The 12,596-nt window shown below is 38.6% G+C and overlaps 1 protein-coding gene across 1 annotated transcript; it reads left to right on the top strand.

Moving 5' to 3' along the window:
* Nucleotides 1-41: 41 nt before the first annotated feature.
* On the top strand, nt 42-2,622 carry LOC107771032 (putative polygalacturonase At3g15720). Its single transcript, XM_016590362.2, has 9 exons — nt 42-208; nt 298-435; nt 531-686; nt 1,120-1,137; nt 1,235-1,442; nt 1,537-1,618; nt 1,708-1,816; nt 1,950-2,063; nt 2,145-2,622. Exons 1-9 carry the CDS (start codon nt 77-79, stop codon nt 2,364-2,366), a joined length of 1,179 nt encoding a protein of 392 aa, XP_016445848.1. The 5' UTR covers nt 42-76; the 3' UTR covers nt 2,367-2,622.
* The last annotated feature ends 9,974 nt before the right edge of the window (nt 2,623-12,596 follow it).

Below are 12,596 nucleotides of genomic sequence, written 5' to 3'. Positions count from 1 at the left end.
ATTAGGTTATTGGCAAGTACTTATAACCAGTATATATTACCTCTCCTTAATTTTCCAGGGTTGCCATAAGATTATAATGAAGATGCTCATCTCATACTTTTTTGCTCTACTACTTTTGCCTTCTTTGGTTTTTTCTGTACATGATTCTCCAGTATTTAATGTTCTGGATTATGGTGCAGTTGGAGATGGCTTGGCCGATTCAACCAATGTATTTAACTATCCATTAATAGATGAATTACGTGTTAATGGACTATTCATTAGTGGACTAAGCACTTTTTTCATGCAAATTCTTTATAGGCTTTCAACAAAACATGGGAAGCAACATGCTCGTCATCGTCATCTTCTCCAACTATGTACGTTCCCTTTGGCAATACGTTCTTGATTCATCCCTTGAAACTGAGTGGCCCTTGCTCATCACCAGGCATTACTATTGAGGTATTTAATTAAACTAATTAATTCACTGGAAATTCTTAATTAAGTACTAATTTTTTGTCTAAGTGCATCCTAACTCTACTTATTTTAATTTGCAGATAAATGGAAATATAGTTGCACCAATTGAACCCTCGGAATGGACGTGTTTGACCACTCATTGTGATAAGTGGATTTATATTAAACATGTTAACGGCCTTACAGTACGTGGGAGTGGAACAATTAATGGTCGGGGACACAAATGGTGGGATGTTAATGTAAGTCAATTACACGAATCGATCAGATTTTAATTTTACGTTACTTTTAAATCTTTATAAATCAAGTAACGCCAAGTAAAAGGGAAAATTTATTGATAACGTATTAATTGACGCAAATTAATTATCAGCTTTCTGTATTTGGTACATTTTTGTTTTTTATGCGTAGAGTTTTGTAATTAGGTAGATGTATAAACTATGTTAAATATTTTCGGGAGCAGATGCCAATTTTGAACTGGTTGCTGTCTTCAATATTGTTTGCTTAATAAATAAAAAAATATTGTTTGCTTAAAACGTTTCTCTTTCATTTTTGAATCTTTTAAATGTTACTTTGAACATAATTAACTGACGAATTAGAGTTTCAACCCTTTTCTTTTTTGACATTGGTGAAGCTTCAGTCTAGGTTTCTAACAATTTTTATTACCTCTATTTTCAGGACCGCAGGAAACCAACTGTAAGTTTTGGAAACTTTTTATAAACATGATTAATTTTTCATAGCTCGTGACAGCATTTATTTTTGGCATTTAACTAATAAAAGGTTTATTTTGTAGGCTTTTGATATTTCACATAGCCAAAACATTAGTGTAAGCGGACTGAGGTTTAAGGACAACCCTCACGTTCATTTTCATATTGAGGACTCCGAATCTGCTACTGTCTCAAACATAACCATAGACGCCCCAGCAAAAAGTCCAAATACTGATGGTATTCATCTTTCTAGCAGCCGAGACGTTTCCATTAACCATTGTCGAATTGGAACTGGTAATTTTGGACATCTCTATCAACTTAAAGGATAAACTCTTCTTAGTAATTTTGATTTTTGTTAAGATTGTGCTAAATTTTCTTGAAAATGCAGGGGATGATTGTATCTCAATTGTAGATGGATGTTCCAATCTGAAAATCAGCAACATAATATGCGGACCAGGGCATGGTATAAGGTTGAGTTTCATCTCCTCATTTCTGTCCTCTTGCACTTTCTGTGTTTTATAAATGCAAATGTGATTAATGTAACCTCATCCAAATGCAGTATTGGAAGTCTAGGCAAGCATGGATCAAACGACACTGTTGAAAATGTTCTTGTCAGTGATGTGGTGTTCATAAAATCTACAAATGGTGCTCGGATAAAGACATGGCAGGTAGGTGTTACCGTAAAAAAGGCAGTACGGTGCATAAAGCATCCCGCGTTCACTCAGGGTCCAGGAAACCCGTGACCTATAGGTAACATGTAGGCTTTATTGTTTTGACTATTTTGTTGTTGTGTTTAATCAGGGAGGCCAAGGATACGCTAAGAACATCATTTTCGAGAGAATATTGTCGCAAGATTCTCATAACCCTATAATTATCGATCAGTTCTATTGTGATCATGAAAACTGTATAGAACAAGTAAGTAATTTTTGTTTATAATGTTCAACTTTTGATAAAAGTAACTCCTTAAACTTTGAATTAGTACGTTTATTGTTGCAGGATTTAGCAGTACAGGTTAGTGGTATTACTTTTAGACAGATACTTGGAACTTCCCAAGGTGAATTTGCTGTGAAGCTTGATTGCAGTGCTAAAGTTCCATGTACGGGTATATTAATGGAGGATATATACATCCGTTCAGGCACCAAACGTGAAGCTAAATCGTATATTAATAGTGCACATGGATTTGTTAAGGGTCAAAATTTACCTGAAATCCGCCTTTGAGAATCAGGGGCACGAATTTTGGCCGATTAACTTCCAGATTTCATAATTACCCCCTGTCCCCTTGTTTGTTTTGTCTCGTAACTGCTCGAGGGAGTTCAGAATTCTATCTAGGGGATTCAAAGATGCAACAGTGTTATACCCCTTAGATTTAACTTAAAACAATTTTTAATTACCTATGCCGTTACGCTAGAATCTTCCCTTATGTATAGAGATTCAAATTTTATTTATATTATTTATGCAAAGAAGTTTGATTTTACCTTATTTGCACGACACTTTTTTATTAAGGAAATTCATTTGAACCCTCTTGTGTCCATCTAGCTCCCCTCTTGGCTGAAGGGTCTACTCTTCAATGTGCTAAGTTCTTGTATAAGCATGAGTGTTTGAGCTAAATCTTAACATTGTTTTAAGTTGACTTGGCCTCTTTAAAACACATTCTACGTATACCTTTCTATGGTAAACTGACACTCTTAACTCGGGATTCCTTAAAATTGATTGATAGCCAATTGTAACGAATTCATGGTACTTGTTTGTTATCGAGGTCTTTTTCAAGGTCATTGAATCCTCGCACTTTTAGTTGTTCAGCTGAAAATATTTAAGGTAAAAGTGGAGTACATTTTAAAAAGAGGTATATGAACATCTAATGCCATTGAAAAAAAAAGAACAAAATTAACGATTGTTATATTTATTTGACTCAAAGACGTCGGCAACAATATTTTTTATCTTTCAAATTTGCCTTTGGAGGAAGAAATACAATTGTCTATAAATCATTTTGTGTAATTATGGTTTCTATTCTTTTGTGCACAAATAAAAAATAAATATAGTTTCCAACATGAAACTCGTCATGAATTCGCTTTTCAGAGTGGTCCAATTCAACTCTGCAATTCATTGGTGGGCTTTTTATAATTGTCTAAGTCATAAATAAGTAGTCCGATTGACCAGAATATCATTGGGCAGGTGGGGCATTAACACTCGACCAAAAACAAAATACCAAAAACCAAAACTATGATTAAGTCAACTAAGTTATAAGATGATTTTATTAAACTTATTGATGATTATGAACTGGACAAGTTTCCTCAATAGATTCATCTCCACTTGTCATTAGTATGTTAATTAGTTTTAAACAAAGCGCCAGGTTGGATCCTTTGATCATTCCTATTATTCTCTTTTGTCTGACAAAACTAAGTATTTGACATTTACTCCTACATAGTTTTCTTAGTTTCTTTCATCTTATCCATGATTTTGGTGATATTCGATAATGATGGAATTTGGAAGAAAAATTTAACATTGTCACATCACAAGCCAGTGGTCTTCGTTTGGCAGTTACCATTAAATCACACATATTCCAATAATATTTGCTTTATCCTAGATTAACACACCAAAATATCCTATATCGGTGTCAACTATCTCCTGCTGTACCATTGTTGAGTTGGTTACATAAATAAAATACTAAACAGACTGTTTTACATTAAGGGCAGGTTGTTGGATTCACCTATGATTAATGCCATTGCTATCAAAGTAAGATTAATAAACCTATATAATTACTTGTCTTAACTGAACCAGGAGATCAGAATGACTAAGGCCTCATTTATTTATTTTAGATTATGACGTCTGAATCTAAATAAACGTCTGAATATCAAGATGTGTTTAAGATTAAGATATTTGAATTTGAATATACATCTGAATGTTAAGATGTGAATTAAAATTTGAATACTAAATGATTAAGACTGTTTGATTTTTAATATCTGAATGCATTAAATTACCTTTATTTGAAAATTAATAAACATAAAATTTAAATAAAATACTAATAATCTAATATTCCATCAATAAAATATATAGCTTTTTAAAGTATGATAGTTACTGGTAGTGATGACTAACAGTAGTGCTTGTGAATACCGACTAGAACCGGTGATTGGTGGTAGATTTGGTTGATGGTGGTAGTTTAGGGCAGTAGCTAGTGGTGATTGGTAGTGGTAGCTATTATGATTGAGGATGGTGGTGGTGGGTAGTGATAATTAATAATGGAGGCTGGTGGTGGTAGTAGTTGTGATTAAAGAAGATGGTTGTGGGTGGTCATAGTTTATAATAATGGACAATGCCAGCTATGGTTGTTGATGGTGATGTGGTGGTTAGTTTGGTAGTTGAGGTGGATCAGTGTTGGTTGTCGTTGAGAATAATGTTGGTGGGAGTAGTGGGGATGGTAGGTGGTGGTAGTCGATAATGGTAGCAGTTATGATTAAGGATGACAGTGGTGGTGGTGGTAGGTGGCATGGTGGTAGTTGATAAAGGTAGACGGTAGCGGCAGTTAATAATGAATATGGATTATAGTATCTTAATAAAATTAAGCCTCTGGTATAGATCTTAATCATACAGACCTATTCAGACCCATTAAGTGGTTGTAAAGTAAAAAAACAAACACACTTAATGATTAAGATCTGAATAATTAAGATTCAGACTTAAAAACAAAAACACTCGATATCTGAGATCTGAATGGTTAAGATTCAAATCTCCATTAAGTGCAAACAAATAAGGCCTAGGTGTTTACCCCAAAATGGGTAACAATTAAATTCGTACGCAATTTAAAAAATACATGGTTTAATTCAATATGAATAATTAAGAATAAGAGATGGATGGATTAAAGACAAAATAAACGATTAAACCAATTGCAATATGACGACTAAGCCTGCTCTCAGATTGAACAGTGGAGTTCGTCCTCGATCGGGCCCTCGGTACAAGCTCGATCGTGAATAAGGAATAAAACAAGCAAGCAATGCCTTGAACGGTAGCTAGAGGACAAAGATAAACTTTTTTGTAAATATGAATGAAGTAGGCACATCGAGCCTCTTCAACGAGGTGCAAAAGGCTCTGAACCGGGTAAGACGTCTACCCTCTATATCCTTTGCGGATTTTGCTTAGCTTTAGCATGTTCTAGTGACTAGATTGCTTTTCAAGCTTCGGTGCTTCATTATGAAAGCTTCCTTCGGTCTTGCTTAGAGATTAGCCAGCTTGAGTTCGAGCTCAAAGAGCAGGTCTAGAAGAAGGAGATGAACATGGCTCTTAGTGAATAACAAGACGAGGCCCTCAAGGACCTCCCAATTCTTCGAGCCGAACTGGAAAAGGCACAGAAGGAGGCCTCATCCGTGAAACGGGAACATGCCGAACTGGTTGAGAAGGTAAAAATCTTTGAGGCTAAAAACGAGAAGCTACTTGTGATGACTAATGACGCAGTTTTGTAGGTACAAGAGAAGATAGACCTGATTGACCAGCTTCGGGCCGATATGGATGAGGTCAAGACCACGACCGAAGCGATGAAAGGCAGGATGGACCTACTGGCTTTGAAAAAGGAGGCTACAAAAGAGGAGCTGGTATCAGTTAAGGACCAGCTCTGTGTAGCGAAGGGCAAGGTCGACAAGTGGTCACGGTTGAACGATGAACTCCGGGCACAACTGAACTCAGCCATCACGGAACGAGATGCCCTCGGTGAGGAATACACTATGTTGAAGTCCAAATTGTAGGTAACTTCAATCAATTCCTCCGAGGTCGAGAAAATGCGGCCCAGTATAAGATTGATGTAAAGATAGCTGAGGCCCACCTAAAGATGAAGACCGAGTATGAAAAGTGGCTACCCCGGAGGGAGACCCCCGAGGACATTCATACTCGAGATTTTGACCTATTATCGGAGATCGAAAAAGCTAAGAGGCTCGAGGCTGAGGCAAAGGATCTTTACGAGCCTGAAAGTCTCGAAGACTCTGATAGTTCCGAGGGTTCTGACGGTTCCTTTGCTGAGTCGGGCCCCAGTGAAGATTAGATGTAGGTGCCTTAGTCCTTTTTTTTGTTTTCCCTTGTACATTTTCTTTCTTGCTTATTTTGATGTTGTTTTGTCATGCCTTTGTAAATATTTTTTGGAATATATAAAAAATTTCCTTTGGCAACAACATGCTTTTACTTTCAGCATCTCCTTGCAATTTTGTATTTGCATATCGTTCGTAATGCCTTAGTATAGAATCAAACATAACCTAGAGTATCCTATCTTCGGAGGCTCAAATGCGGCCTGACTTTAATGGAAATTCCGGATTACTCGTGACGTCGAGATTTTTATAAAACCAAAGGTCTTTTAAGATGCTTAAGTGTTTTAGTCATATACGACGATGTTTTTGCCGAGGATAAAATTTTAATAAGTTTTTATTATACATTAGGGCCTTACTTTCTGAGTACGGACTTCAGACGTCTCCGAGCCATTTTTAGGGTGGCCGCAGCCTTTTATATTCAGGCTCTGCCTAATAGGCTTGATGAATCCGGGATTCGATAGCCCAGGCCGTCCTAATATTTACCGGACAATAGTCCCCGAGTAGGGGTAGTTTGTGGGCTTTAGGATCTATGATCCATTGTGAAACATCGAAGAGGCGAAATACGCAGTAATAAAGCATAAGAGAAGCAAAGATTTCTTTCATTGTTTTATATGTGAGGTACATAGTCGGAGGCGCATAAGCCTTGTGACATGGCTTTAGTGGGCTACATGGGCACGATTTGTATAACTGTTTAACCCTTACAATGAATCCTAATCACCAAGACTTGGCTTTTGACATATAAAACTTTCCCTTGCTAAGAATTTCAATCAAAGGGTAATGGCCTCCAATATTCAAGGTCGAACTTGTGAGGGCTCGGATATTGTTGATTTAGTGCAAACGATCATCAATACCGATTTAAGGTCGATCTTCAAAATCTAAGGTAGCACGTTTTACTGTTGCCTCGTTAAAAACCTTGCCGAAAAACCCTCTTCGAGACAAAATCGGTTTAAGGGAAAAAGAGTAAAACACGTGCTCTCAGACCTAATAGCCACATTCGCCCCTAGACGAGTACCTGCATATGTTAGCCAGTAATGTAACTAAATTAAAAAGGAATTAAGTTTGTACCATAGCAGTAGTACCACTTTAAGTGTGTTATGTTCCAGTTGTTCGGTAGTTGTACACCATTTCCTGATTCGAGTTTATACGAGCCTTTGCCAATTATTCCAATGGCTCGATACAGTCCTTCCCAATTCGGGCCAAGTTTCCCTTCGTTTGGGTTATTAGTGTGTAGTTTGCCGTTCACAATACCAAGTCCCCGACATGAAAATGTCAGAGGTTGGCTCTTCGGTTGTAGTACCTCCCTACTCGTAGCTTCTAGGCAGCCGACCGGACCCGGGCGGCTTTCCTCTTTTCGTACAATAGTTTCAGGCTCGTGGTCATGGCCTCGACATTTGATTCTTCGGTAGCATACTGGAACCTGAGGCTCGGTTCCCCTACCTCAATTGGTATTAAGGCTTTCGCTCTATAGACCAGAGAGAATGGGGTCGCCCCGGTACTCGACCTCAAAGTCGTACAGTATGGCCACAGGACTTCGGGAAAGATTTCTTTCCATTTTTCTTTTGAACTGGTCATCCTCTTTTTCAGGTTTTGGAGTATAGTTTAGTTCGTCAATTTCGCTTTCCCGTTCCCACTAGGGTGGTAAGGCGTTGATAATATTTTCTTGATCTTTTGATCTTCGAAAAACTTACTTACCTTCTGCCGATGAATTATTTTCCGTTGTTGCAAACGATCTCAGCTGGTATCCTAAATCGGCATATTATGTGATCCCAGATCAGTTGATGACTTCTTTCTCTCGAACCTTCTCGAACGTCTGAGCCTCGACCTATTTGTAAAAATAATTGGTCATGAATATTATGAATTGGAATTTTTCGGGTGCCCATGGCATGGGACCAATGATGTCCATTCCCCACTTCATAAACGATCATAGTGATAGGACCGGGTGGAGCATCTCTCCCGATTGATGAATCATCGGGGCGTGTCTCTAGCACTCATTGTATTTTCATACGAAGTCTTTTGCATACTTCTCCATTTCATTCCAGTAGTAGCTAGCTCTGATTAACTTTTGAACTAAGGATTCTGCTCTTGAGTGGTTCCCGTAAGTACCCTCATGGACTTAACTCATGGAGTATTCGGTCTCTCCCGAACCTAAGCATCTAGCCTGTGGGCCGAAGAAGGATTTTTTGAACAACGCCCTTGCGACTAAGCTAAATCTGGCAGCTTTGGTGCTCAGGGCTCTTGATTCCTTGGGGTCCGATGGCAATTTTCCTGTCTTCAGGTAGTTTATGTATTTGTTTCTCCAATCCCAAGTCAAACTTGTCGAGTTTACTTCGGCGTGACCTTTTTCTACCACCGAGTTCATCAGTTGCACTACTGCCCCCGAGCTGAATTCATCAGAGTCAATGAACGACCCCAAGTTGGCCAGTGCACAACCTCACTATTTTGATCTCGAGGTATATGCTTCAGAGTCCATTCCTTGAAATGGTGCAGGGTTACCTGTAATTTTTCCAAGTATCTCTACATTCATTCCTCTTTTACTTCGAACGTCCCATTGATCTGATTTACGAAGAGGAGGGAGTCACATTTGGCTTAAATCACTACAGCCCCGAGGCTCTTAATGAGTTCTAGACCTGCAATCATGGCTTCATAGTCGGCTTCATTGTTAGTCAATTTTACAGTTCTAATAGACTGCTTAATTACGATTCTTGCTGGTGGTTTAAACATGATATCGAGCCCGAACCCATTCGAGTTGGGGGCACCGTCTGTGAATAGGGTCCAAATTTCCGAATTAGCCCTCGAGGTGAGCAATAATTTCTTTTTGACTTTTGTTATTAAGGTCTGCGTAAAGTCGGCCACGAAGTCTGCCAAAGTCTAAGATTTTATGTTAGTTTGGGGTCGGTACTTGATATCTTACCCGCTAATTGCCATGGCCCATCTGGTCAGCCGGCCCGAAAGCTCTGGCTTATGCATGATATTCCTCAGCGGTTAAGAGGTTACGACATATATGAGTGGCATTAAAAGTATGGTTTTAACTTACTAGAAGCGCTTAGCAAGGCGAACGCTAATTTTTCTAGGTGGGGATATCTTGTTTCGGCATCGCCCAGGATTCTACTAACATAGTAAATAGGAAATTGCGTAATTTTTTCCTTCCGAACTAAGACACCACTTACCGCCACCTTGAAAAACCGCCAATTAGAGGTACAACTGTTCGTCTACCTTCAGAGTGTGCAGCAAAGGAGGCCTCAACATGTATCACTTGAGTTCTTCCAAAGCTTGCTGGCACTCCGGAGTCCAGGAAAAATCATTTTTCTTTTTCAATAGTGAGAAGAACTGATGGCTCTAGTCCGATGACCTCGAGGTGAATCGGCCCAATGCGGCTATATGAACGGCCAGTCTTTTAACTGCTTGACATTGTTCACAATGATGATCTCCTCTATGACCTTTATTTTGTTAGGGTTGATCTCTATCCTCCGATTACATACCATGAACCCGAGGAATTTGCCCAAACCGACCCCAAATGCGCATTTCTCTGGGTTTAGCTTCATGTTGTACATCCTTAGTATGTCGAAGGTTCCCTGCAAATGTTTCAAATGGTCATTTGCTTGCATGTACTTGACCAAAATATTATCAATATAAACTTCCATTGATTTCCCTATTTGTTCTCCAAACATTCGGTTTACTAGGCATTGGTAAGTGGTACCGGCGTTCTTTGTTCCGAATGGCATTACGTTATAGCAGTAGGTGCCGAATTTTGTTATGAAAGAAGTCTTGTATTGATCGTCCGGGTCGATCCGAATTTGGTTGTACCCAGAGAAGGCGTCGAGAAAATTGAGTATCACATGCCCGGTCGTCGTGTCGATTATTCGATCGATCTTAGGCAAAGGGAAAGAGTCCTTTGGGCATGCTTTGTTTAGATCTTTATAATCCACACACGTCCTTAGTTTATTTCCTTTTTTAGGTACTACCACTACGTTAGCTAACCATCCAGGTATTTAATTTTGTTGATGGATCCTATTTTTAGAAGTTTGGATACCTTGTCCTTGATGAACGTGTGTTTGATCTCGGTCTGTAGCGTTCTCTTCTGCTTAACCGGATGGACCTTTGGGTTCAATCTCAGCTTGTGAGTGGTTACCTATGGTGGGATCCTTGTCATGTCAAGATGGGACCAAGTTAAACAATCAGAGTTAGCTTTAAGAAAATAAATAAGTTTTTTTCCTAAGCTCGGGGGTTAACCCCGTGCCCAGATATACCTTTCGATTCGGTAGATGCTCGATTAATAAAACTTGCTCCAACTCTTCAACCGTTGATTTAGTGGCGTCGGTATCATTGGGACCTATGAATAATCTCGAGATGATGTAATCAGCCTCATCGTCCGCTCTTTGTTTTTCCCGTTTCTCCAGTTCGAGTGAGGTCGGTATCAATGACTGCAATTTAATCTCTTCTTTTTTGGTCAGTTTTGCGCTCCTCGATGTTGAAATCGTGGCACCATGATTCGTCAATAGCAAACATTTCTTTTGCGGCTGATTGTTCTCCGTAGACCGTTTTGACTCCCCTAGTGTGAGAAATTTCAGCTCCTAGTGCAACGTCGAAGGTACCGCCCTCATGTTGTGGACCCATGGCCTACTGGAAAAAATGGGTTACCTCGTATCCCCTTCGATCACGTAGCGTTTCTTGGATTCTCTTGGCAGTGTTTACTGGCAAATTTATCTCTCCCTTCGTGTTCCCACACGCCATGTTGAATCCATTCAATACCCGAACTGCCGGTACGATTTGATTCGGTAACCCCAATTGCTCTACGACCCTTGATCTGATGATATTGGCCAAGATACCCAGATAAATCAACACACATTTAACCCGCGATTCATTGATAATTACAGATATTACCAGTGCATCTTTGTGAAGCGTACGATGCCCTCGCCATCTTCGTTGTTGAACGAAATGGCTCCCACCGAAACTTAATCTCGGTTCATTATTTCCACGTATTAGATACTTTAGTATGTTTTATTATTGGCCCTTGGAGGACTTCGTGTTACATCTCGCGTTTTTTCCTACATTAAAATTTCGTCTTCAGTTAATTGACGTAGACTCAAGGATGAGATTATCTGGAGGCTAGCATATTTATGCGATTTATAACAAGCAATAACTAAGTACCATGAAGGAAAGGGTACACGAATTAAAGAAAATGAGTTTCGTTGAAGGTTGTCAATTTGGAATAAAATACGGGTCGAGCGATAATACCCGATAATTATGAACTAGTATCATGCAAGGTACCATATGACCATGGTAGTATATATATAAAGTATATATGATGTATTTTAAAAATAAATAGAATTTTAAGTAATTTGTGATAATTTTTAAATTATGCAGGTAATGGGACATTACCCGGTTAACTAATAAGTGGATAAAAAATTAATAAAATAACTCACCCCTACTCCCCACGTGGAAATGTGTCATCATTCAACATATGACTCTTGGTCATATGTATTTAACGTGTAAGTCCCTCCATAACTCATTAGAATGAGTCACTTTAGGGAAAGAATTGATCAAACTTTAAGGCTTGATACCTTTTGGACAAAAGAAGGAAAAGCCCGCTCTGATCCTTGGTTTTAATTCAAAATGACACTTTGTCTTTAAGAAGACAAACGTTCAAGAATAGAATCAGAAGTCTCGTCCAAAAATTTCAGAAAAATCAAGCCAATTTCGTCCCACAAGTTCGAAAGCGCAGAAGCTTAAATCCGATTTTTGGATTCTAAGTTCAATCCACGAAGGTTTCCAAACGGGATAATTATACGGAGTTGTTCCTTATCTAGATATGTTAAGGCTATCCTTTCTTTCTTTTGACATGATCCATACGATACGAACGAAATGTGCAAGTGCACAAATTCCATGAATAATTCTATTCATAGAAGTATTAGAGATATCTATGTTCTTGAATTTCCGTGTATCATAATATTTTATCATCTGTTCATGGGTCTCAAAAAAAATACAAAAGTTGAAAAGAATTTACTTTATGATATTACTCAAAGGTAAAATGGTCTTATGAAGCTCTGAAAGATTTTATTACGTATTTTTCATGCATTTCATACATGTGCATTGACCTATGACCAGATGGCGTTATATACGTGTATATATGTAAATATATGTAAATGGGATATGGAAAAAGGTTACGGCGTTATATACGCACCACCACCTGATCAGCTGGTATATGATGATGATGTTGCCCATAGTGGCTGAAATATGATTCAAACGGTATATATATGGGATACGGGAAAGGTTATGGCATTATCTACGCACCACCACCTAATCAACTGGTATATAATGATGATTTTGCCCGCAGTGGACGATATGATATGATGTGATGCCCTCAGAGGCTGATGATGTCATGAAA

The sequence above is a fragment of the Nicotiana tabacum genome, chromosome 6 (assembly GCF_000715075.1).
Source record: "Nicotiana tabacum cultivar K326 chromosome 6, ASM71507v2, whole genome shotgun sequence".
Taxonomy (NCBI): domain Eukaryota; kingdom Viridiplantae; phylum Streptophyta; class Magnoliopsida; order Solanales; family Solanaceae; genus Nicotiana; species Nicotiana tabacum.
The sequence above is the reverse complement of the archived record's forward strand: the minus strand, read 5'-3'. Positions and strand labels throughout refer to the sequence as shown.